Consider the following 27,847-nt stretch of genomic DNA (forward strand, 5'->3'; position numbering starts at 1 on the left):
TAACATAGTAACATAGTTAGTAAGGCCGAAAAAAGACATTTGTCCATCCAGTTCAGCCTATATTCCATCATAATAAATCCCCAGATCTACGTCCTTCTACAGAACCTAATAATTGTATGATACAATATTGTTCTGCTCCAGGAAGACATCCAGGCCTCTCTTGAACCCCTCGACTGAGTTCGCCATCACCACCTCCTCAGGCAAGCAATTCCAGATTCTCACTGCCCTAACAGTAAAGAATCCTCTTCTATGTTGGTGGAAAAACCTTCTCTCCTCCAGACGCAAAGAATGCCCCCTTGTGCCCGTCACCTTCCTTGGTATAAACAGATCCTTAGCGAGATATTTGTATTGTCCCCTTATATACTTATACATGGTTATTAGATCGCCCCTCAGTCGTCTTTTTTCTAGACTAAATAATCCTAATTTCGCTAATCTATCTGGGTATTGTAGTTCTCCCATCCCCTTTATTAATTTTGTTGCCCTCCTTTGTACTCTCTCTAGTTCCATTATATCCTTCCTGAGCACCGGTGCCCAAAACTGGACACAGTACTCCATGTGCGGTCTAACTAGGGATTTGTACAGAGGCAGTATAATGCTCTCATCATGTGTATCCAGACCTCTTTTAATGCACCCCATGATCCTGTTTGCCTTGGCAGCTGCTGCCTGGCACTGGCTGCTCCAGGTAAGTTTATCATTAACTAGGATCCCCAAGTCCTTCTCCCTGTCAGATTTACCCAGTGGTTTCCCGTTCAGTGTGTAATGGTGATATTGATTCCTTCTTCCCATGTGTATAACCTTACATTTATCATTGTTAAACCTCATCTGCCACCTTTCAGCCCAAGTTTCCAACTTATCCAGATCCATCTGTAGCAGAATACTATCTTCTCTTGTATTAACTGCTTTACATAGTTTTGTATCATCTGCAAATATCGATATTTTACTGTGTAAACCTTCTACCAGATCATTAATGAATATGTTGAAGAGAACAGGTCCCAATACTGACCCCTGCGGTCCCCACTGGTCACAGCGACCCAGTTAGAGACTATACCATTTATAACCACCCTCTGCTTTCTATCACTAAGCCAGTTACTAACCCATAAATAAATGTATCTGTATTCTAATGTAACCGCTCCCTTAGGGCATTCTCATCCTTTCTATGTAACACAGGAATTATTCATTTCTTGGTATTATTTCTGTTATCTCAGAGCGGAGTCTGGCGACTTATAATAATAATCTTTATTTTTTATATAGCGCTAACATATTCCGCAGCGCTTTACAGTTTGCACACATTATCATCGCTGTCCCTGATGGGGCTCACAATCTAAATTCCCTATCTGTATGTCTTTGGAATGTGGGAGGAAACCGGAGAACCCAGAGGAAACCCACGCAAACACGGAGACAACATACAAACTCCTTGCAGATGTTGTCCTTGGTGGGGTTTGAACCCAGGACCCCAGCGCTGCAAGACTGCAGTGCTAACCATTGAGCCACCGTGCTGCAAGTGACATGCTCCTTCTTTTTTCCCGCAGCTATTCAGCGCGGCTTTTTTTTTTTAATTCAGGATCATGTGCACAGCGGTTCCTGTTTTCCATAGGGTACATTGTACTGTACCCTGCATGGAAAACAGCTGCGGAACCGCAGCGGCAAAAACGCTGCGGTTCCGCAGTAAAAAACGCACTGTGTGAACATGGCCTAAATCTCTGGGCAAAACCGTCAATGAAAAAGACCTGGGATTATGGGTGGATGACAAACTCATATTCAGTGGCCAGTGTCAGGCAGCTGCAACAAAGGCAAATAAAATAATGGGATGCATTAAAAGAGGCATAGATGCTCATGAGGAGAACATAATTTTACCTCTATACAAGTCACTAGTGCGACCACACTTAGAATACTGTGCACAGTTCTGGTCTCCGGTGTATAAGAAAGACATAGCTGAACTAGAGCGGGTGCAGAGAAGAGCGACCAAGGTTATTAGAGGACTGGGGGGTCTGCAATACCAAGATAGGTTATTACACTTGGGGCTATTTAGTTTGGAAAAACGAAGACTAAGGGGTGATCTTATGTTAATGTATAAATATATGAGGGGACAGTACAAAGACCTTTCTGATGATCTTTTTAATCATAGACCTGAAACAGGGACAAGGGGGCATCCTCTACGTCTGGAGGAAAGAAAGTTTAAGCATAATAACAGACGCGGATTCTTTACTGTAAGAGCAGTGAGACTATGGAACTCTCTGCCGTATGATGTTGTAATGAGTGATTCATTACTTACATTTAAGAGGGGACTGGATACCTTTCTGGAAAAGTATAATGTTACAGGGTATATACACTAGATTCCTTGATAGGGCGTTGATCCAGGGAACTAGTCTGATTGCCGTATGTGGAGTCGGGAAGGAATTTTTTTCCCCAATGTGGAGCTTACTATTTGCCACATGGGTTTTTTTTGCCTTCCTCTGGATCAACATGTTAGGGCAGGTTAGGTTAGGCTATGGGTTAAACTAGATGGACATATAGTCTTCCTTCAACCTTAATGACTATGTTACTATGTAACACAAGTATTGTGGCCATATTTTACAGTTTGTATTACAGCCGCAATTCACAGCACAACCACGGGGTCCTGGGATGACAGAACATCTGCAGTCAGGGGCGGCCAGAACACGGACTGGAAAATACACAAATTCAGTATTTGGTCAGTATTTTACATCAGTATTTGTAAGCAGAGACCAGGAGTGGGTGATAAATACAGAAGTGGAGCACATGTTTCTATTATACTTTTCCTCTGATTGTTCCACTCCTGGTTGCGGCTACAAATACTGATTATTTATTATTATTATTATTATTATTATTATACATTTTTATAGCGCCATTTATTCCATGGCGCTTTACATGTGAATACGGGGCAAATATAGACAAATACATTAAACATGATGTGAAATAAGGACCATATACTGAAGTTGTGAATGTGGCTGAAGGCCTTAAGATGACCTACGAAGACTTCTTGTTGTCCATTGCAAGGTTTTTCTGCATACGGTAAACCAAAAAAAAAAACTCCACCTCATTCATATACAGGTCCTTCTCAAAAAATTAGCATATAGTGTTAAATTTTATTATTTACCATAATGTAATGATTACAATTAAACTTTCATATATTATAGATTCATTATCCACCAACTGAAATTTGTCAGGTCTTTTATTGTTTTAATACTGATGATTTTGGCATACAACTCCTGATAACCCAAAAAACCTGTCTCAATAAATTAGCATATCAAGAAAAGGTTCTCTAAACGACCTATTACCCTAATCTTCTGAATCAACTAATTAACTCTAAACACATGCAAAAGATACCTGAGGCTTTTATAAACTCCCTGCCTGGTTCATTACTCAAAACCCCCATCATGGGTAAGACTAGCGACCTGACAGATGTCAAGAAGGCCATCATTGACACCCTCAAGCAAGAGGGTAAGACCCAGAAAGAAATTTCTCAACAAATAGGCTGTTCCCAGAGTGCTGTATCAAGGCACCTCAATGGTAAGTCTGTTGGAAGGAAACAATGTGGCAGAAAACGCTGTACAACGAGAAGAGGAGACCGGACCCTGAGGAAGATTGTGGAGAAGGACCGATTCCAGACCTTGGGGAACCTGAGGAAGCAGTGGACTGAGTCTGGTGTGGAAACATCCAGAGCCACCGTGCACAGGCGTGTGCAGGAAATGGGCTACAGGTGCCGCATTCCCCAGGTAAAGCCACTTTTGAACCATAAACAGCGGCAGAGGCGCCTGACCTGGGCTACAGAGAAGCAGCACTGGACTGTTGCTAAGTGGTCCCAAGTACTTTTTTTCTGATGAAAGCAAATTTTGCATGTCATTCGGAAATCAAGGTGCCAGAGTCTGGAGGAAGACTGGGGAGAAGGAAATGCCAAAATGCCTGAAGTCCAGTGTCAAGTACCCACAGTCAGTGATGGTGTGGGGTGCCATGTCAGCTGCTGGTGTTGGTCCACTGTGTTTCATCAAGGGCAGGGTCAATGCAGCTAGCTATCAGGAGATTTTGGAGCACTTCATGCTTCCATCGGCTGAAATGCTTTATGGAGATGAAGATTTCATTTTTCAGCACGACCTGGCACCTGCTCACAGTGCCAAAACCACTGGTAAATGGTTTACTGACCATGGTATTACTGTGCTCAATTGGCCTGCCAACTCTCCTGACCTGAACCCCATAGAGAATCTGTGGGATATTGTGAAGAGAAAGTTGAGAGACGCAAGACCCAACACTCTGGATGAGCTTAAGGCCGCTATTGAAGCATCCTGGGCCTCCATAACATCTCAGCAGTGTCACAGGCTGATTGCCTCCATGCCACGCCGCATTGAAGCAGTCATTTCTGCCAAAGGATTCCCGAACAAGTATTGAGTGCATAACTGAACATTATTATTTGATGGTTTTTTTGTTTGTTATTAAAAAACACTTTTATTTGATTGGATGGGTGAAATATGCTAATTTATTCAGACAGGTTTTTTGGGTTATCAGGAGTTGTATGCCAAAATCATCAGTATTAAAACAATAAAAGACCTGACAAATTTCAGTTGGTGGATAATGAATCTATAATATATGAAAGTTTAATTGTAATCATTACATTATGGTAAATAATGAAATTTAACACTATATGCTAATTTTTTGAGAAGGACCTGTATTTGTGTAATCTATCACTTGTTCCATTCTTATAGATGTAGCCACTGTAAACTTGACGAGCAGCTGCAGCGCAGAATGAGAACAGCCGAGCAACTCAGAAGTGAGCTGGGCTACATTAATGCAGGAGACCGCAAGTTGTCGGCTGCAACATCTGGATCTGAATTCTTTATTCGGTGACACAGAGAATGATAGCCGCACTCAGCTCCGGTGCCGCAGTTGGTGCATTACTGCTCGCTCATGTTTGCAGCACATCCACCGTAAGAAAGGGTCATAATCTGCAGCAAGCTATGATATCCTGCTCACTATATACTGTGCACATCTCACTGTATACTACACAAAGTCTACTGCTCGCTATATACTATTCGCTATATACTATACACTGTATACTGCTCGCTATATACTATATACTGTGCACATCTCACTATATACTACAAACTGTGTACTGCTCGCCATATACTACTCGCTATATACTATACACTGTATACTGCTCGCCATATACTGTGCACATCTCACTATACTACACACTGTGTACTGCTCACTATATACTGCTCGCCATATACTGCTCGCTATATACTATATACTGCTCGCCATATACTGCTCTCTATATACTATATACTGTATACTGCTCACTATATACTGTATACTGCTTGCTATATACTATATACTGTGAACTGCTCGCTATATACTATATACTGCTCGCTATATGCTAAATACTGTATACTGCTCACTATATACTGCTTGCTATATACTATATACTGTGTACTGCTTGCTATATACTGTGTACTGCTCGCTATATACTATATACTGTGTACTGCTTGCTATATACTGCTTGCTACATACTGCTCTATATACACTATATACTGTATACTGCTCGCTATATACTATATACTGCTTGGTATATACTATATACTGTGTACTGCTCACTATATACTGCTTGCTATATACTATATCCTGTGTACTGCTCACTATATACTGTATACTGCTTGCTATATACTGCTCACTATATACTATATACTGCTCGCTATATACTGTGTACTGCTCGCTATATACTGCTCGTTATATACTATATACTGCTCACTATATACTGAATACTGCTTGCTATATTCTATATTCTGTGTAATGCTCGCCATATACTATATACTGCTCGCTATATAATGTGTAATGCTCACCATATACTATATACTGTATACTGCTCACTATATACTGTTTGCTATATACCTCTTGCTCTATACTGTAGATTTTGCACTTTTACCTTGTTTTTGGTCATATTTATGCCGATGATGAACAGCAGCTCGGCCAGGAATAGCGCACAGCAGAGATTCTTGTGAATTGTCGTCCTGGTGCTCTGGATTTCACTGAAGAAGAAGAACGTAAAAATGCAGAGGGAGAGACAAATCAGGGAGATGATTATCCCAAGCTGGGTGATCCGTGTGAGGACGCTGTGCTGAGCGGCCACCTAGAGGAGACAAAACAAGGAATGAACGGGATGAGGACGAGCAATATGTCATTATCAGCGGCGTCCGCACTTCTCGGGCCGGGGAGAATCATTAGTCTGCGGCGTTTTATCTGCTCTGGGCTTCTACCTGCCGCGCTCCAGCTCCCAACGTGCTGAAAACCCAAAGTATTCACCATCATACAACATGGCACCACACCGGCCTGCAGGGACAAATGTCCGGCACGGGCTCCCAATGTACAAAATGTACACGACGGGGTGTGGTAAGGGACCGGGGCCTTGGACCAGCAGAGGAATGGTGCAGCAGAAGGACGCAGAGGAATGGTGCAGCAGACGGACACAGAGGAATGGTGCAGCAGAAGGACGCAGAGGAATGGTGCAGCAGAAGGACGCAGAGGAATGGTGCAGCAGAAGGACGCAGAGGAATGGTGCAGCAGAAGGACGCAGAGGAATGGTGCAGCAGAAGGACACAGAGGAATGGTGCAGCAGAAGGACGCAGAGGAATGGTGCAGCAGAAGGACGCAGAGGAATGGTGCAGCAGAAGGACGCAGAGGAATGGTGCAGCAGAAGGACGCAGAGGAATGGTGCAGCAGACGGACGCAGAGGAATGGTGCAGCAGAAGGACGCAGAGGAATGGTGCAGCAGAAGGATGCAGAGGAATGGTGCAGCAGAAGGACACAGAGGAATGGTGCAGCAGAAGGACGCAGAGGAATGGTGCAGCAGAAGGACACAGAGGAATGGTGCAGCAGAAGGACACAGAGGAATGGTGCAGCAGACGGACACAGAGGAATGGTGCAGCAGAAGGACGCAGAGGAATGGTGCAGCAGAAGGACGCAGAGGAATGGTGCAGCAGAAGGACGCAGAGGAATGGTGCAGCAGAAGGACGCAGAGGAATGGTGCAGCAGAAGGACACAGAGGAATGGTGCAGCAGAAGGACGCAGAGGAATGGTGCAGCAGAAGGACGCAGAGGAATGGTGCAGCAGAAGGACGCAGAGGAATGGTGCAGCAGAAGGACGCAGAGGAATGGTGCAGCAGACGGACGCAGAGGAATGGTGCAGCAGAAGGACGCAGAGGAATGGTGCAGCAGAAGGACACAGAGGAATGGTGCAGCAGAAGGACGCAGAGGAATGGTGCAGCAGAAGGACACAGAGGAATGGTGCAGCAGAAGGACACAGAGGAATGGTGCAGCAGAAGGACGCAGAGGAATGGTGCAGCAGAAGGACGCAGAGGAATGGTGCAGCAGAAGGACACAGAAGTTAGGGTATAATAGAAACATCTGCACCACTTCTGCATTTATCACCCACTCCTGGTTTTGGCTACAAATACTGATGTAAAATACTGACCAAATACTGATAGTGTGACGGCAGCCTTAAAAGCAATGAGTCGAATAGTCAAAATTAACACTTTAAGCTAACCACATAGGTAGAGCAACAATAAACATTGCTTTTATCTTTTCAAATCTGTTCCTCCATTGTGCAAAAAAATTTGTTATTACAAAATGCTATTAAGGGGGCTCAATGCACTCTTGCCATAGCTAAAACAGTACACAACAGTAAGGGCAGCATGGTGGCTCAGTGGTTAGCACTGCAGCTTTGCAGCACTGGGTTCAAATCCCAGCAAGGACAATATCTGCAAGGAGTTTGTATGTTCTCCCTGTGTATTCGTGGGTTTCCTCCGGGTTCTCCGGTTTCCTCCCACTGTTCAAAACATACCGATAGGGAAATTAGATTGAGAGCCCCAATGGAGACAGCGATGATAATGTGTGTAAGGTGCTGTGGAATATGATAGCGCTATATAAGCAAAACATAATAAATAACCCTTAAATCCACTTATTTAACATCACTCTGCCTCCTTCTATGCTGCTCGAAAAAACATCCATCTGTAGTGCAGTGAAGTGAAAACATCACTCTCTCCTCTCTGCTGACATCACTCAATAATTAGCTGCACCTGATGTCGGAAGCAAGTCTGTTTGTGCTGGCTCCTGGTATTACCATCACTGAGGAGTGTTGTTTGTGCTCACTCCTACAATACGGTAATATCTGCACTGCAGTGACATCAGCAAAGAGGAGAGAATGATGTCTGTACTCCCTCCTGCACCGCAGTGACAGGAGAGAGCAATGTCTGTGCTCGCTCCTGCACTGCAGTGACATCAACAGGGAGGAGAGAGCGATGTCTGTGCTCGCTCCTGCACTGCAGTGACATCAGCAGAGAGTCCTGGATTCAAACCCCACCAAGGACAACATCTGCAAAGAGTTTGTGTGTTCTCTCCGTGTTTGCGTGGGTTTCCTCCGGGCACTCCGGTTTCCTCCCACATTGCAAAGACATACTGATAGGGAATTTAGATTGTGAGCCCCATCGGGGACAGTGATGATAATGTGTGCAAAATGTAAAGTGCTACGGAATATGTTAGCGCTATATAAAAATAAAGATTATTTATTATTATTATTAGAGGAGAGAGTGATGTCTGTACTCGCTCCTGCACTGCAGTGACATCATCAAGAAGGAGAGAGCGATGTCTGTGCTCACTCCTGCACTGCAGTGAGATCAACAGAGGAGAGAGTGATGTCTGTACTCGCTCCTGCACTGCAGTGACATCAGCAGAGAGGAGAGAGTGATGTCTGTACTCGCTCCTGCACAGCAGTGACATCAGGAGAGAGCGATGTCTGTGCTCACTCCTGCACTGCAGTGAGATCAACAGAGGAGAGAGTGATGTCTGTACTCGCTCCTGCACTGCAGTGACATCAGCAGAGAGGAGAGAGTGATGTCTGTGCTCACTCCTGCACTGCAGTGACATCAGCAGAGAGGAGATAATGATGTCTGTGCCCACTCCTGCACTGCAGTGAGATCAACAGAGGAGAGAGTGATGTCTGTACTCGCTCCTGCACTGCAGTGACATCAGCTGAGAGGAGAGAGTGATGTCTGTACTCGCTCCTGCACAGCAGTGACATCAGGAGAGAGTGATGTCTGTGCTCACTCCTGCACTGCAGTGAGATCAACAGAGGAGAGAGTGATGTCTGTACTCGCTCCTGCACTGCAGTGACATCAGCTGAGAGGAGAGAGTGATGTCTGTACTCGCTCCTGCACAGCAGTGACATCAGGAGAGAGTGATGTCTGTGCTCACTCCTGCACTGCAGTGAGATCAACAGAGGAGAGAGTGATGTCTGTACTCGCTCCTGCACTGCAGTGACATCAGCAGAGAGGAGAGAGTGATGTCTGTACTTGCTCCTGCACAGCAGTGACATCAGCAGAGAGGAGATAATGATGTCTGTGCCCACTCCTGCACTGCAGTGAGATCAACAGAGGAGAGAGTGATGTCTGTACTCGCTCCTGCACTGTAGTGACATCAGCAGGGAGGAGAGAGCGATGTCTGTGTTCACTCCTGGCTTTGGGCAAATCAGCGCAGTTAAACATCAATGAAGGAGGCGCCGTCATGCTAAATATATGGGTGGAATGATACACTGTTTAGCTACACCTGGTTTACACTGCGCAGTGCGCACCTTTATTTGCATATTACCAAAAGATTTTTAAGGGTGCAACGGATAAACAGATTTGAAAACTAGAAGAACTGTCTGTATTGTTTCTCCTTTACCCACAAGATTATGAGTCCGATAATCGTTTGCGTTTTTTCAGACACTTGTTTTTTGACTTGTGGTTTTTGTTGACTTTTTTGCACCAAATGAATCAAAACAGTGCATGGCATTCATGAGTTTTGCACAAAGCCCCAAATTTTCTCTTTTTTCCATCTTCAAATGGATTTTCAACTTGCTAGTGTGAAAAATCAAACGTTTATCAAAATGTTACAAAAAATGTGCCAAAATATCTGGCATCCATAAAATCACTCTAGGGGAGGACGTGAGTAGAGTTGCACCAAATTGGGACTTTCTAAAAAAGTTGTATTTCGGGAATCTGTTTAAAACACGTGGGGCAGCCACATTGATATAAAATTCAGAAAACTAAAATCACAAAAAACAACTTGAAAAAAGGCAAAAATCATGTAATGAATTTGTGGCAAATTAAAAAGTCACTAATTGAGAGGCGATCACTCGAAAAAAACGGGTGAAAATGCGATGGTGAATTCGGCCTATTTTGTAAATTTGGGTTGACAGATGTCCTTTGGATCTGTTTAGTTTTATTTTTGCGCTGTCTGGGTCTTTCTTGCAATATTTTAGTAATGCAACTTTTTGCACTAAAATGTAAAAAAAAAGGCAGAAGACGCAAAAACAGAACATTTTGGATTTTGTGCAAAGTTCATCAGCCGCCCGATTCACAACAGCGCCACTTAAAGGGACACTGTCACCTGAATTTGGAGGGAACAATCTTCAGCCATGGAGGCGGGGTTTTGGGGTGTTTGATTCACCCTTTCCTTACCCGCTGGCTGCATGCTGGCTGCAATATTGGATTGAAGTTCATTCTCTGTCCTCCGTAGTACACGCCTGCGCAAGGAAATCTTGCCTTGCCCAGGCGTGTACTATGGAGGACAGAGAATGAACTTCAATCCAATATTGCAGCCAGCATGCAGCCAGCGGGTAAGGAAAGGGTGAATCAAACACCCAAAAACCCCGCCTCCATGGCTGAAGATTGTTCCCTCCAAATTCAGGTGACAGTGTCCCTTTAAATGACTTTTCCCCGGGCACCACTCTACATACATGGAAGTGCATACTGTGAATGATAAGGTATACCGCCATATACCGCACTGCATACGCCCACACACTTTAGCAATAAGCTGGGTCTATGTGGCCCTATAGATATATTTGGGGCATTTGATGTAGATGACAACAGTCCGTGGCTCTTTAGCACCCAGGCCACGTAACGTGTGCTTGGCACTCAGAAGATGAATTCTTTGCAGATTTTACGCTGGATAAGCACTTACGTATTATAAAAATTAGGAAAATGCTAAATAAAAAAAAGCCGTAAGCAAAAGCCGAGATGGATTGAAACTCATTGACTTCAGCGAGTCTCCTCAAATCCATTTCTATTAAGCATAAAGTAATCTCTGTAGACACCGACGAGAAAATAATATGAAGTCTGTGATTGGGTTTTACCTGATCAATAATTAGAGAACGCGGAGAATCATTATTTATTTAATGCTCGGTATATAGAATTAGAGAAGGAGCGGATGTCAGCGCTTTAGTACAAAGCTTAGTAAATAGTTAAATCCATTCCTCTGGATTCTGCCTTCTATAAATCCCATATTAGTCCGGAAAGTCAGGAGTTAACCCCTAAGTGACTATCTATACACTTTTTTTTTTAGCAGCCACTTTGCCTTTTTATACCATCCAGCTCCCGGGTGTTTAGCTGTGAAATGACAGCTGAGCTTTAGCTCTAACGATCGGGATCACAGGAACTTCCGATCTCGGTCATTTAATGTGATCGTCCACTACTTTTACTTAGTTTAAAAATGGGTTCATGACTGCGCTAACATAAAAAAAAAAATACACAGACCGTCCGGATCACGGCTTCTTGTCAATAATGCTGGCAGAGTCCTCCTGCCCATTGATTGTCTGCAGTGGTCATGATCAATCCGAGGCAGAAGGAAGCATTAAAACTCCAGCTGATGTGGACTGTGTGCGATTGGTGCAGCTAATCAATGGTTGATGATAAAAAAAAGTGAAAACTAATTATTTTCTCTATCGTAGTAAAAATGTTGATGAAAACACGACGTCCAGCCGGTATCTCTGCATCAACAAGAACTCGATTATTGCCTGGATCTCGCAGAAAAAAAAAGCAATAAGATCCCAGAATTGTTTATTTCTCGTTCATCCCACATTCCAAAAAATAAAATGGAAAGTGACTGACAAGTTGCATGGACCCCAAAATAAACTAAGGATTAAACAATTATTGGTGCAGCTGCAACAAAGAAACAATAAAAAGGAATGTCTCTTGAAAAGCAAAAATTAAAAAAACAATAAGCTGGGCACTAGGGGGTTAATGGGGGCAGAGATTCTCCTGGAAGTCGTCCCTTTAATCTTACTGGGAGGATTTCCAGCTCGGAAGCTGAGACTAATTGGTTAAATTGTTGTTTTTTTGTGTATTTTTTTGTTATTTTTGGTAATGTGGTTTTTTGTCATATCACAATCTGTGCTAACAATAAATATTGAAATATTGCAATTCTCACACCGACCACTGGGGGTTTCTGACATATAGGAAAGGAGACGTCCAAAACCAAATCTAATCCTTAATATCTATTCAATGAAATAATCTAATCACTTACTCACACTTTAATGAAGTACTCCCTACTGCTCCCTCTCCATCTTCCCCAGTGCATGCTGGGATACTAGTAAGGGACGTGATCGGGGGACCGGGGCCACAGTCACTGCCGCAGATGCTTTCACCACCCTTCAGTGCAGTGTTATAAGTGATGTCTAGTTCAGGGGCGGGGCTACTCCCTGCTCTACTGAGCATGTGCTGGTTATCAGATCTGACACATGCTCAGTATGCGCTCCCTGCTCACAGTGATAGACTCATTAGAATGCACATTAAAAATGAGAGGACAGGGCAGGGAGAACAGAGACCAGCCCTAGACATGGACCTCACTGATGATGCTTTGATTCAGGGTGAGGAAAGCGTCCCCGGACCCCGTTGATGTCCCATTTGAGTATCCCAGCATGCAATGGGGATTCTGAAGAGACCTGAAGTTAAAAAAAAAAAGCAGGAAAATAGAACAGAGCAAAAGAGAAATGGAACGTTAGGGAATTTATAGTTAAAGTATATGGGAAAAGTTAATTGAATAAGTAGACATTTAGGATTAAATGTCAACTTTGCTTTTGAATCACCCCTTTAACTTCCTGTTCCAAGAAAAGCACAAGTACATTAGTTACAATGAAAAGACTGACATGATTTTTTGTATTGAAACATTTAATACACGTGTGCAAAGGTCATTGTGAGGAAAGAGGGAGAGGTGAGCTGTGACATCACCTATTGTGAATGGTGGATCCTGTGTTATCTACTGTATATAGAGGTGTTATCAGTCATTGTACAGGAGGAGGAGGTGAGCTGTGACATCACCTATTGTGAATGGTGGATCCTGTGTTATCTACTGTATATAGAGGTGTTATCAGTCATTATACAGGAGGAGGAGGTGAGCTGTGACATCACCTATTGTGAATGGTGGATCCTGTGTTATCTACTGTATATAGAGGTGTTATCAGTCATTGTACAGGAGGAGGAGGTGAGCTGTGACATCACCTATTGTGAATGGTGGATCCTGTGTTATCTACTGTATATAGAGGTGATATCAGTCATTGTACAGGAGGAGGAGGTGAGCTGTGACATCACCTATTGTGAATGGTGGATCCTGTGTTATCTACTGCATATAGAGGTGTTATCAGTCATTGTACAGGAGGAGGAGGTGAGCTGTGACATCACCTATTGTGAATGGTGGATCCTGTGTTATCTACTGCATATAGAGGTGTTATCAGTCATTGCACAGGAGGAGGAGGTGAGCTGTGACATCACCTATTGTGAATGGTGGATCCTGTGTTATCTACTGTATATAGAGGTGATATCAGTCATTGTACAGGAGGAGGAGGTGAGCTGTGACATCACCTATTGTGAATGGTGGATCCTGTGTTATCTACTGCATATAGAGGTGTTATCAGTCATTGTACAGGAGGAGGAGGTGAGCTGTGACATCACCTATTGTGAATGGTGGATCCTGTGTTATCTACTGTATATAGAGGTATTATCAGTCATTGTACAGGAGGAGGAGGAGGTGAGCTATGACATCACCTATTGTGAATGGTGGATCCTGTGTTATCTACTGTATATAGAGGTGATATCAGTCATTGTACAGGAGGAGGAGGTGAGCTGTGACATCAGCTATTGTGAATGGTGGATCCTGTGTTATCTACTGTATATAGAGGTGTTATCAGTCATTGTACAGGAGGAGGAGGTGAGCTGTGACATCACCTATTGTGAATGGTGGATCCTGTGTTATCTACTGTATATAGAGGTGTTATCAGTCATTGTACAGGAGGAGGAGGAGGTGAGCTGTGACATCACCTATTGTGAATGGAGGATCCGGTGTTATCTACTGTATATAGAGGTGTTATCAGTCATTGTACAGGAGGAGGAGGTGAGCTGTGACATCAGCTATTGTGAATGGTGGATCCTGTGTTATCTACTGTATATAGAGGTGCTATCAGTCATTGTACAGGAGGAGGAGGTGAGCTGTGACATCAGCTATTGTGAATGGTGGATCCTGTGTTATCTACTGTATATAGAGGTGTTATCAGTCATTGTACAGGAGGAGGAGGTGAGCTGTGACATCACCTATTGTGAATGGTGGATCCTGTGTTATCTACTGTATATAGAGGTGTTATCAGTCATTGTACAGGAGGAGGAGGTGAGCTGTGACATCACCTATTGTGAATGGTGGATCCTGTGTTATCTACTGTATATAGAGGTGTTATCAGTCATTGTACAGGAGGAGGAGGTGAGCTGTGACATCACCTATTGTGAATGGTGGATCCTGTGTTATCTACTGTATATAGAGGTGTTATCAGTCATTGTACAGGAGGAGGAGGTGAGCTGTGACATCACCTATTGTGAATGGTGGATCCTGTGTTATCTACTGTATATAGAGGTGATATCAGTCATTGTACAGGAGGAGGAGGTGAGCTGTGACATCACCTATTGTGAATGGTGGATCCTGTGTTATCTACTGCATATAGAGGTGTTATCAGTCATTGTACAGGAGGAGGAGGTGAGCTGTGACATCACCTATTGTGAATGGTGGATCCTGTGTTATCTACTGCATATAGAGGTGATATCAGTCATTGTACAGGAGGAGGAGGTGAGCTGTGACATCACCTATTGTGAATGGTGGATCCTGTGTTATCTACTGCATATAGAGGTGTTATCAGTCATTGTACATGAGGAGGAGGTGAGCTGTGACATCACCTATTGTGAATGGTGGATCCTGTGTTATCTACTGTATATAGAGGTGTTATCAGTCATTGTACAGGAGGAGGAGGTGAGCTGTGACATCAGCTATTGTGAATGGTGGATCCTGTGTTATCTACTGTATATAGAGGTGTTATCAGTCATTGTACAGGAGGAGGAGGTGAGCTGTGACATCACCTATTGTGAATGGTGGATCCTGTGTTATCTACTGTATATAGAGGTGTTATCAGTCATTGTACAGGAGGAGGAGGTGAGCTGTGACATCACCTATTGTGAATGGTGGATCCTGTGTTATCTACTGTATATAGAGGTGTTATCAGTCATTGTACAGGAGGAGGAGGTGAGCTGTGACATCACCTATTGTGAATGGTGGATCCTGTGTTATCTATTGTATATAGAGGTGTTATCAGTCATTGTACAGGAGGAGGAGGTGAGCTGTGACATCACCTATTGTGAATGGTGGATCCTGTGTTATCTACTGTATATAGAGGTGATATCAGTCATTGTACAGGAGGAGGAGGTGAGCTGTGACATCACCTATTGTGAATGGTGGATCCTGTGTTATCTACTGCATATAGAGGTGTTATCAGTCATTGTACAGGAGGAGGAGGTGAGCTGTGACATCACCTATTGTGAATGGTGGATCCTGTGTTATCTACTGTATATAGAGGTGATATCAGTCATTGTACAGGAGGAGGAGGTGAGCTGTGACATCACCTATTGTGAATGGTGGATCCTGTGTTATCTACTGCATATAGAGGTGTTATCAGTCATTGTACAGGAGGAGGAGGTGAGCTGTGACATCACCTATTGTGAATGGTGGATCCTGTGTTATCTACTGTATATAGAGGTATTATCAGTCATTGTACAGGAGGAGGAGGAGGTGAGCTGTGACATCACCTATTGTGAATGGTGGATCCTGTGTTATCTACTGTATATAGAGGTGATATCAGTCATTGTACAGGAGGAGGAGGTGAGCTGTGACATCAGCTATTGTGAATGGTGGATCCTGTGTTATCTACTGTATATAGAGGTGTTATCAGTCATTGTACAGGAGGAGGAGGTGAGCTGTGACATCACCTATTGTGAATGGTGGATCCTGTGTTATCTACTGTATATAGAGGTATTATCAGTCATTGTACAGGAGGAGGAGGAGGTGAGCTGTGACATCACCTATTGTGAATGGTGGATCCTGTGTTATCTACTGTATATAGAGGTGATATCAGTCATTGTACAGGAGGAGGAGGAGGTGAGCTGTGACATCACCTATTGTGAATGGAGGATCCGGTGTTATCTACTGTATATAGAGGTGTTATCAGTCATTGTACAGGAGGAGGAGGTGAGCTGTGACATCAGCTATTGTGAATGGTGGATCCTGTGTTATCTACTGTATATAGAGGTGTTATCAGTCATTGTACAGGAGGAGGAGGTGAGCTGTGACATCAGCTATTGTGAATGGTGGATCCTGTGTTATCTACTGTATATAGAGGTGTTATCAGTCATTGTACAGGAGGAGGAGGTGAGCTGTGACATCACCTATTGTGAATGGTGGATCCTGTGTTATCTACTGTATATAGAGGTGTTATCAGTCATTGTACAGGAGGAGGAGGTGAGCTGTGACATCACCTATTGTGAATGGTGGATCCTGTGTTATCTACTGTATATAGAGGTGTTATCAGACATTGTACAGGAGGAGGAGGTGAGCTGTGACATCACCTATTGTGAATGGTGGATCCTGTGTTTTCAGCTGTATATAGAGGTGTTATCAGTCATTGTACAGGAGGAGGAGGTGAGCTGTGACATCAGCTATTGTGAATGGTGGATCCTGTGTTATCAGCTGTATATAGAGGTATTATCAGCCATTGTAATACTATCTGTGTTTATAATGAGCCTCCTGAAAATTCTTCCTTAAAAAACAGGAAGTTTAAATGTAAAACAGACCCAGTATGACTGTTGCAAGATTAATATTATATATAATAATATATATACAAAATTGTAAGATGAAAAAAAAGAACATTGCCCAAATAAAAAAAGAATACAAGTGCACATATTCCTGGCTTAACCAATATGCCATTTTCTGATGATAGCTTTCCTTTCACATACATCGGGACCCTTTATTCCAGTGTCATAAAACCCTTCTCACTTACCATACTTTATATTGTCGCTACTGTCTCTTTAAGACACAACATACACAATAAAGCATTTGACAGATCCTCACCTGGTTATAATTGGGCGATGACATCAGAATAGCGAAATGAGTCAGGTGATCACATTTGCACGCCGTGTGGGAAATATTGGAATATTCCACCTCGCACCCTCCCGTAGACCACTCTCCCCGCAATGACTCTGGCGCATATTTCCAAAATGCACATTTTGTTGCTTCTGTATCCATAGACGGCTGAAAACAATCCATAAAGTGGATAAAGGATTTATATGATGATAAATAAATGAAAAACAAAAAATCATGCCGTAAAGTGTCGTACAACCGGGGGCATGAGTCCTAAATGTTTGAGATGTTTTTGGAAAATGATTAAGTAAAACTTATATATTTTTCATTAAAATCCCTGCTTAGGAGTCCAGTGGGCGGTTCTAGTTAACGAGGATTGCCATCCTTTATTAGTAGGACCGCCCACTGGGCAATAAGACGAGTTATACTGAATCACTTCCGATAACACGATACATTAACCTGTTCAGCTCTATAACATGGAGATACAACCAGTAATACACCCCGTATAGTAATATACCGATTAGAAGCCATTCAGCAGTCTGGAAAAGCTGGGTGATGGCCACTGTGGATACTGTTATAGGGGAGATATTATTTGTCACCAGCTTTCCCAGACCCGTGAAAGAGAAACCTGACCCACTGTTACTTTGTTACATTGTTACACTCTGACCAGCAGGTACTGTTTGGCGGTACGGAGCGATGGCGCCCCCTAGATATTTATTTATAGGGTTACTGCGGCAACACATCACTTTCAAACTTCCAGAATTGTAACTTCTTCAATCAAGTTGCCATAGAAACTGTCCAATGAGAGATAAGATGTATCAATTACAACGATAACTAGAATCCTGTTTACTGCGGTGGGAATTACGGAGATGCAGCAGAAGGCGCACAGTATACCGGTATAATGGGGACGGCGGCGATACATCTCGCTCTGCGCCTTCCTAGCACTGGAATTAATACTCCCTTATCTCTCCCAGCCGATTGTGGCCGCATCCACACAACAGGCTCGTTTTCATTTTACTGAGCATTAAAGACAATTCTAATTTGGTTGCGTCGTGTTTCTGATTTAGAGCCCCGTACTGTACGCCGCTTCATAATCGTCCGCTCCGCTGATAGAATTATCGGATTGTGCAGAAAGCCTGTAATTATGAACATTGTACGTTCCTCCAGTAGTAACTCAATAAGGCTGATTTACCTATCTGGAGGTAGGACGCTCTACGCGGCTCATGTTCTCTCCATGACATTGCTATTGGTCGATCCCTCGAAGGGATGACACCCCCATTTTTATACCTAACCTTCCGTTATTTCATCACCAAACCCTCCACAAAATAACGACAGACTCTGATCTTGGATTATAATTGGCCACAGTGGCCTTTATTATAAACATACAACAAGAATAAATAACGTAGGGGAGGAGTCCTTGAAGCTCCAAACTGGTGGTCAACCATAACAGGGAGTGGACAGAAACATACCATATATTTACTCCCAGCCGTAACCACCCAGGCTCGGAAGCACCAAACTACCCCGAAGGGTTAACCATGTCCACTTTTAACCTGGGGATCCGGCCCACCGTTGCCAAGATCCCCCCCGGAACCACCAGACCCGAAAACCAAGTTTACACCCACTGAAGGATCCGTACCCCGACGGATCCCCCAGGCCAATTTATCACCAACTCCAAGGACCCCTCCCACCGCCTCGAGCCACCATGACCCAAAACAATTACCCGAAAATGCAACAATACAAAAACACGATAAAACAGGGCGGGCGGGCGGGATCTTCTTGATGCTCCAGAGCGGGAACTGGTAAGCCCCACCCCACCCATACCTTATAAACCCCTGCCTCATACATAACACCCCCCTCCCCTAATTAACCCCTTCCCCTCCTATCTCTCCCTCCCAAACCCCTGTCATGACGGCCTGCACGTACGCCGTCTGCGGGGGGGGGGGAGGGGAAGGGGGTGGGACGGCTCGCTCCGGCCTGCTCTGTCTTTCTGTAGGATATGTCTAATTTCGTCTTCTTCTAACCTTGGAGCAGATAGGGAGACACTGCCAGGTCTTATAACCTACTATTCCATCACCCTTTATCCACCTACCAGCCAGAAAAAGAGACTAAAGTAATGGCAGTGAATACTGACAGCAGCGTTTGGGAGGGGGCTGGCTGAGTACCAGGAAGGGTCTCAACTAGTCAGGGTGAAATTATGTAGAAACAAGGCTGGAGAGCTTCACATTACTTACCCCATAGTTACACTGTAAAAAAAAATAACACAGGGAGAATAAAGTCATTTCATTAAAATAAATACACTGACACCTTTATTTGAAATAAAAAAAGCACCTTTGCACCTAATCGATTGAAGCCAATGTCCCCTGGAAAAACAGAAAATAATAAGCAGCCATAACACTTATCTTTACACCTAATCCACAGAAGCCAATGTCTCCTGGAAAAAAAATGAAAATCATAAATCAACCATATCACTCACCTTTGTGACGTGAAGATAATTCATACTGTCCAATGACAATCCAGATGATTTGGAGAGCATTCACATCAATGATGCGATCGCTATTCATGCCAGCCAGCTCACACTGAGATAGGCGCATAATCACACTCCTGCAGTGTGAAGCGCTGAGCTCCCATGAGAAACATCAGCGGAGTTCATAGCTGATAAACACTGGTGAGCTCACTTGTGGCTCCGCTCGCTTTGTGAGAAGGTTCTCATGCAGTGAGCGGTGACGTAAGTGAGGTCACCAGTGTTCATCAGCTATGAACTGCGGTGAACTTTCTAATGGCGGCTCAGCGCTACACACTGCAGGAGTGTGATTATGCGCCTGTCTCAGTGTGAGCTGATGTGACTGCTCTCCAAATCATCTGGATCGTCATGGCATAATATGGATTATTTTTATGTCGGACAGGTGAGAGATATGGTTGTTTATTTTTTTTTAGGTTTAACAGGTGACAAGGGCATCTGTGGATTAGGCGCTAAAGTGAGTATAACTGTTCTTTTTCATTTTTATTTCAAATAAAGGACTCTTAAACCATAACCAGGTTCCTCGCATCATGTTCTCATTCACTTTATGCAGTTAATAGCCCTCTGTGTCTGTACTGCTACATACTTAGGCTGATAACTGGTTCATGCAGCTTTACATGAACACCCGAGCCTTACACTATAGCTGGTCCGAATAACTAAAGCAATTGTTACCATCCACCTCTCGTGTCTCCCCTTTTCCTCATAGTTTGTAAGCTTGCGAGCAGCAGGGCCCTCACTCCTCCTGGTATCTGTTTTGAACTGTATTTCTGTTATGCTGTAATGTCTATTGTCTGTACAAGTCCCCTCTATAATTTGTAAAGCGCTGCGGAATATGTTGGCGCTATATAAATAAAATTATTATTATTATTTCAATCATTTTATTCTGGCTGTGTTTTTTACAATGACTACGGGGTTAGTAATGTGGATGCCTTACAGACATCTCTCCATCACTAACCTGTGTACTTGATGTCTGCGGCCATAAAACAGCAGACAACCCCCACAACTATTACCCCACTTGTCATCCACTTGTTACCCACTTGAGGGTAAGTGGGAAGAGTCGGGCAACACGCCAAAAATGGCGCATCCAGTAAACGTGCCTTTTGTGGGGCAGCTGCTAGCTACTATTTTCAGGCTGGGGGGCCCAATATCCATGACCCTGTACCAGTCTGAGAATACCAGCCCCCAGCTGCTTGCTTTAACTCGGCTGGTTGTCAAAAAATGTGAGGGACCCCATGCAGGCTTTTTTTTAAATTATTTATTTAAATAATAAAAAAAATGGTATATGACCCCTCTAATCTTGACAACCAGCCATGATAAAGCTGACAGCTGAGGGTAGCCAAATCAGATCTCATACTTTGCACTCACGAGGGCCAATAGCCCAAAACACCGTGTCTGTGAATTGAGATACTGATTTGGCTTTTATCTTAAGTCATATTGCACGACTCGTTAAAGGGTTGATTGTGACTTGTAGGATCCCTACTTCCAACGGGTGGCGCTATAGAGTTCAAGTCCTCTTTCTCTCTGAAGAGGCAGTTTGCATGTTTAAGCCTAGTGTTTTCCAGTTCCATTTTTTGATACTGTCTTTATGGGCTAATTGAAAACTCATTCCATTATATCAAGTATTGCTTATGCGGATGTGATTTCTCTGGCTCTGTGCACAGCGCCATGCAGCTAACTGGCTGGATGTAGTTCAGATGCTGCTTAGTGCTGAGACTTCCTGCTGAGGGAGGGGAGGAGAGAGCTGCCTTGCTCATGGTGGAGACACAGAACTACTGACATGGTAGCTGTAGTGGGTGGTACGACAATATTTGGGGTTTATGAAGGAACCCTCGAGTCTAATCAATTTGAATACAGTTACCTGTCCGTCTTCCTGCAAAGCACAAAATATCATTTTTATTTATCAAGAAGATACAGAAATGCGCTCACCTGTAAATGCTTTAGAATAAACAGGATTTTTTCCAGTTGGTAAAGTGTCGGAGGATTGGAGTTGATCGCTGCTGCAATTACTGGAGAATTTACAATCTCACTTGCCTCTAAAGTGTTAGAATTGTCTGTTTCTGCCTCGTCTTCCGATGATGCAAGGAGAGATCCGATATTGTCATATCGAAGGAACACGACACTTACCGTACCTGGCGTCAGGGAGAGAACACAGAAACGTCAGGCTGCACATCCGACGCTCGTGCGTTTTGTAGCTTTCCGCCTTTCCTAGTGTTTTGTGTCATCAATATACGCAGAAGGCAGACAGATACAATAAGCAGATACAATATATATGTATCGAAGAAGAATCTTCCTATTGCTTCCATTTATGGGTTTGTGTATATGGCGTCACTATGACGGTGACGCACCCGCTTGTTTTGTTTTTTTAAGGTGAAGTCGTTATATTGTGAGCCTGCGCCTACCCTAATACTTTTTTTTTTTTTTTTTACATCTTCATTACCAGAGAGTTCACCTGCCATTATTACTGGGCCTATTTGTCTTTTTTTTGCATGTCTGTATTCAGAGAGCCATAGCTGCTTTATTTTTCCACAGACTGAACCACATGAAGGTTTGTTTTGTTGTTGTTTTTTTTTTTTGCAGCTTGATCTATCATTTCAGTTGGCGCCATTTTGGAGTACTTAAAACTTGTTGACGAATTTTTATTAATTTTTTTGGGGGGAGGGGAGGACATTGGATAAAATACCGCAAATATTGGCACTTTTTTTGCCTTTTAAATGCACATTGGCCTTTGGCACAATCTAAAAGATATAAATCCAGTAAACCTGTCTGTAGCCTGTGCTTGCATTGGATAAAATGCAGCAAGATTGGGACTTTTGTCCAAACCAAGAAAAGAAAAAAAGTAAGCGGCACAGCTCGACTTTCCAGAGATTAATAACTCGATGTGGAGAGTTTCCCAACAATAGGTAGTTCGGTCAGATGAAAGGCGGTACTTGCGTGAAACAAAGTGTCCATATAAATAAAAAAGTATAAAAAAACGCAATAGCACTCACCAATCAGTGGCAATTCAAATGTTCTTTATTGGAGCATATAGCAAAACATCTTCGCGGTTCAAGGGAGGGAGTGAGAGAGGGAGTGCGACAGGCAAGACGACGACGGCCGTTTCGCGCTAATACCGAGCGCTTCCACAGGTCTCATGGAAGCGCTCGGTATTAGCGCGAAACGGCCGTCGTCGTCTTGCCTGTCACACTCCCTCTCTCACTCCCTCCCTTGAACCGCGAAGATGTTTTGCTATATGCTCCAATAAAGGACGTTTGAATTGCCACTGATTGGTGAGTGCTATTGCGTTTTTTCTACTTTTTTATTTATTAAGATTGGGACTTTTGTTGACTTTTATATATACACTGTCCTTTGGCACAATCTAAGAGGCATAAAGCCATTTTACCTGTGTGCCCCCTGTGCTTGCACTCCTTTTAGAGCGACAGATGAAGCTTTCTCCCTCTGTCTAACAGCCTGGATGCTGCTGTATCTAATGGTCCAATGCATCTAGGCGGTTGCCAATGTAGTAGCCCTCCGTTAGTGCTGCAGGCACTAACCAATGATCATTGTGACATAACGGCATGATTGACGGCGATGTGCAGCGCCACCCGGTGGAGGAAAATAGATAAAGCACCCACCTATCTGATTAATAAATTGCCATTTGCTGGATCGTGCCATAATTTTTTTTGTAGATTCTAAATAATTTATAAAGAAACTTCTGCCTGAATTCGGAGTCGTATGCTATATGTAATTTTGAGACTTCTACGTGCGCCGTGTTACAGAAAGTTCGGCGTCTTCACAACTTTTCCTGCCTTGCTTCTCTATTATCCATTTTTTCGTTGAATGACAAGAAAAACCAACACCCAAAAGTTTCCTCAAGAACATTTCCCGAGACGTTACATTGTTGCTACTCCCCGGCCATTGAATTAGACTTTTTAAATATTGCGTTATTCTGCCATTTAGCGATCATTTACATACAGATAAAGGAATCTGTTCCCGTCCGTCATCCTCGGAGCCGGCGGTTTCCTGTTGTGAATTGGATGTGATTGCGAACGCCGAGCTCTTGCCAAATAATTATTCTTTTAGCTCGATACTTTCATTTCTCTTTCCCGTCTACCTCCACAAACACACTAACAGTAAATACATGTATATTCCCCCTAAATACACGGCGGATGGTTGTTTGCCTAATTGCACCTAGATTAATACTTGAGGGGGCGATTTGACAAATGCTGTCAGGTCTCGCATTGCATTGTGCTCATTTATTCAGCTAATACTATTTTAATGAGCTGTGGCACATTTCTTTGATTAAATCGTTCTTTAAAGTCATTTGCTCTGGCTATTAAGGGCTGAGCTCGCAGTGTTATTCACCTCCATTGTCATTGGTATTCAGAGCCCGGATCCCGCTGTCTGAGCTGCTAGAGAAAACAATGTACGGTATACAGGTGACGCATAGGAACGGTGTATCGTATATATTCTCAGACACCGGAGCATAATGAACACTACGGCATTACACATCCGAAGATACATTATCTCAATCAGGTTACTTTCTCCCTCAAAATCATCATATCCCTCCCCTTCTGCTGTCATTATTCCTATCATTGTGTTGGCTACAGAGCATCCCCCATATACTGGACTTTATGACACTATTGTATGTAACCTCAAGCCATATTGATATATTCATATAACTGAGTAGGTCACTTCCCCCCCCCCCCCCCCCCCACAAGATCAACACACTCTTCTCCTGCTGCTGTCATCACAATATTCCAATAGTTACAGAGTGTTATTTTTACTCATTTATGATGGTGTCTCTGCCAGATCTAATCTCATCCTTGTTGTTATCAGATGAATGAGCAAGTCACTGTCCCCTACAAAATCAGCACAGTAATCTCCTGCTGCTGTCACAACTCTCAACATCTGATTGGAATTGTTGTTACAATTCCACTCCATCATAACAGTAACAGTGTCAGATGTAACTCCATATTTATTAATATCACCACATGAGTGAACAGGTCACTGCCCCCCGAGAAGATCAACACATTCATCTCCAGCTGCCATCATTAATCAAAACAACATCTAGTTGGCTTCACTGTTCCATCTCTTTTATCTTTTCACCCCTAATGCTATTCACATTTATGATAGTGCCTGCCCTTGTTAGATGTATTTTCCTAGTTATTATAAGGTGAATGAACAAGTCACTGCCCCATATAAAATCAGTATATTCCCCTCCTGCTATTATCATTCAGAAAACCCGATTGATTACAGTGCTCCATCTCTATTCATTTAAGACATTGATCCTGTGTGATCTAATCTTATCCTTATGGATGTAATCATACGAGTAAGCAACAGGTCACTGCTCCCTACAAGATCAGAACATTCATCTTCTGCTGCTGCTATTATCACTCACAACATCTGACCTGCTGCAGTGCTCCATCTCTACTTATTCCTGACAGTGACTGTCGGATCTAATCCCATCCTTATTAATAGAGAGGAGTGAACCTGATCTGTGAAGTTCGGGGGTTCGTACCATCCGTACACCTCGTGTCCGATGCTGAACTCTGAGCAAGAGAGAGAGATTATCATTTTCCAGCTTCAAAGTTCTGGTCCCCATTGATTTCAATGCAGTTCGGGTTCAGACCCAAGTTCCAGTACAGTACTTTGGACTAAAGTTTGATCGGAAACCAGAACCTGCACTCTCACGGGTCCGCTTATCTCTATTTATTAATATAATCAAATACAGTAGATAATTTAGTCACTGCCTCTGCCAAAATCAGTGCACTCCTGTCCCGCTGCTGTCACCATCCTCTTCATCTGAATGGACACTCTACCAGTCTACTTCACAACCTTGGCCTTAACTTCTGCAGTCTTATATGGTTACATGATAGGTCACTGTCTGCAACAAGGTCAACATTCTCCGCCGCCGCTGCTGTGATAATTTGTATAACCCTAGTGTTATATACACACTGACTTCATGATATTACGGCTATCACAGCCAATCCCTATACGATTTTTGTGACTGCTATATATGCGCCTTCCCAGCCACCCAGTAGCTACGCCTCTTTCTATATCAGTCCCTATGCACGATGGCGGATTTGTTGTCTTTCTAGCGACCCAATCCGTGGCCAGAAAATCCTTCAGACCCCTTGACCAGTCCTATATCTGGTGTATTATCTGTGGCTGAGATCCCGACTCTCGAAGTGCAGCCTCGATATCGGCACTATATAAAATCCTCGGTATTTTACTTATTAATCTCCAGCCTATAAGAAGTTACGACACAATGTAATTAAGAGCAGGGAGCGCCATCCAAACTCCGCTCGTTTTCTTTCTAATGAAGAAACGTAAAAGTTTAATTACATTTGAATATGCGATACAATGTAGCACGATAAACAATTCTATGTATTAATGACGGTCCCCCTTTAATTACGGCCCTTTAATGCGCCCGTTATTTCTACGCCTGCCGCAATTTGCATACAAAATATTTAGATCATTAGCCTTTTCATGGCGAATGGAATATCTGAAGCTTTCGGAAGACTTGTTTAACCCGCTAGGAACCTACAGCAAATTGTTCTAACCTTTCCCGTCCTACACACGGCGACGTACGTTCGCTCCTTACCGTTCGGCGTCAAGGCTTCTTTTTTCTTTGGAGAAATCTTGATGTAATCTCCTTCCATGAGAGCGTGCGGGTGAATGTGCTTCACGCGGTTAGAGTCAAAGGTAAAGAGTTTGAGAGCTGCAAAAAGACAGCGGAGGAATTACGTGTTACTGCGGCGCGCGGCTGTTGACAGAAATAATTACGGCAAATGTATACAGCTCTGAAAATAGTTACCGAAAGGCACAAAATCTCCGGGACTCTCGCAACACAAAGAACTTTCTGGATAAACCATAGAAGCTGCGATAAAGCTCTTCGGGGGTATTCCTCAGTAATGTGACTGAACTTATGAGGCTGTAAAGGGATCGTGCCGTACAGAACATGATCACATATAGCTGATACATGTATAATATGTGGGGGGCCGACCAAGAAAAAAAGCCCCCGAGTGACCAACTAGAAGCTCGCGAGCCACAATGCAAAATCTCCAAAAGTGCCCTCAACTATTTGGGGTCTTTCATACTATTGGGCTTCATGTATGGGTATAGGGACCTTTTAGTGTGGCCCCCCCCCCCAGGCTCCAGGTGAGACTGTAACATCTTCCCTGGGGGGCCAAATGCTCCCCTTAAAAATGGAACAGGAGTGCACCCTCCATTCACTTTGGGACCTGCGGTCACTCATAGAAGTGAGCAGAGCGGTAGAGTCATAAATACACATAACCGGTGCAAATATATGCAAATACATTGTCACCAGAGGAGACATAAGGACATAAGTTTTCTTGACTTTATTCAAGAGCTACGTCTACATTTTCGGTTAGAAAGTCAATTGAAAGTTCGTCCTGCCCCAGCTGCAAACTCCATGATTAGCGTTTATTTACTGTTGAACCAGAACTAACCAACAGAACCCTGGTCAATCAGAAGAAGAAATGTGTCTGCGCTTCAGCGCTATGGACATTTACATGTACGGGTGTGTAACTGTGCCTGGGATCAAGGACCTCGGGATCAGAACCAAGGATCTTGTGTCATGTGATCCTTTCATTGTGCTGATCATTAAAGATCCCAGAGGATGAACTACACAAATGATGGCCAATCCTAAGGGCTCATGCACATGGCTGTATTTTTGGTCCGAGTGCGATCCAACAAAACATCGACTGCACCCGGACCAATTCTATGGGGCCATGTACTGTACGATTTTTTTTCCTCTAACTGAGCCGTTGTGAGGAAGAATCAGAGCGTACCCGGGTTGGATTGGATTATTAGATCGCACTTGGCCATGCAAGTCAATGGGTCCATAGAAAACATCGGACCCCACGAGGACGATATCCGAGTTCAGTTCCATTTTCACGGACTGACACAATGAAGGAGATGGAGACATTTTTGTTTTTATCTTCTCCTCATCGGAGAGAATCGGATCACACTATGATCACACGCTGATCAATCTCTGGTCAGAGCGTGAATGGCATTATTGACCCGATTCTTCAGATGAGAGAACCGTCATTCATCCCCACCT

The 27,847-nt window shown here is 43.5% G+C and overlaps 1 protein-coding gene across 1 annotated transcript in view; it reads right to left on the bottom strand.

Annotated features, from left to right (window-relative positions):
- Positions 1 to 27,847, bottom strand: part of ADGRL4 (adhesion G protein-coupled receptor L4) — a 158,946-nt gene that overhangs the window by 53,981 nt on the left and 77,118 nt on the right. The window contains exons 8-11 of the mRNA XM_069738339.1: positions 26,366 to 26,482; positions 21,709 to 21,911; positions 17,256 to 17,435; positions 5,933 to 6,136 (exon numbers count right to left, since the gene is read on the bottom strand). Of these exons, the coding sequence (XP_069594440.1) occupies positions 5,933 to 6,136; positions 17,256 to 17,435; positions 21,709 to 21,911; positions 26,366 to 26,482 (704 nt within the window). The remainder of the gene's footprint in view (positions 1 to 5,932; positions 6,137 to 17,255; positions 17,436 to 21,708; positions 21,912 to 26,365; positions 26,483 to 27,847) is intronic.

Source organism: Ranitomeya imitator, chromosome 8 (genome assembly GCF_032444005.1).
Source record: "Ranitomeya imitator isolate aRanImi1 chromosome 8, aRanImi1.pri, whole genome shotgun sequence".
NCBI lineage: Eukaryota > Metazoa > Chordata > Amphibia > Anura > Dendrobatidae > Ranitomeya > Ranitomeya imitator.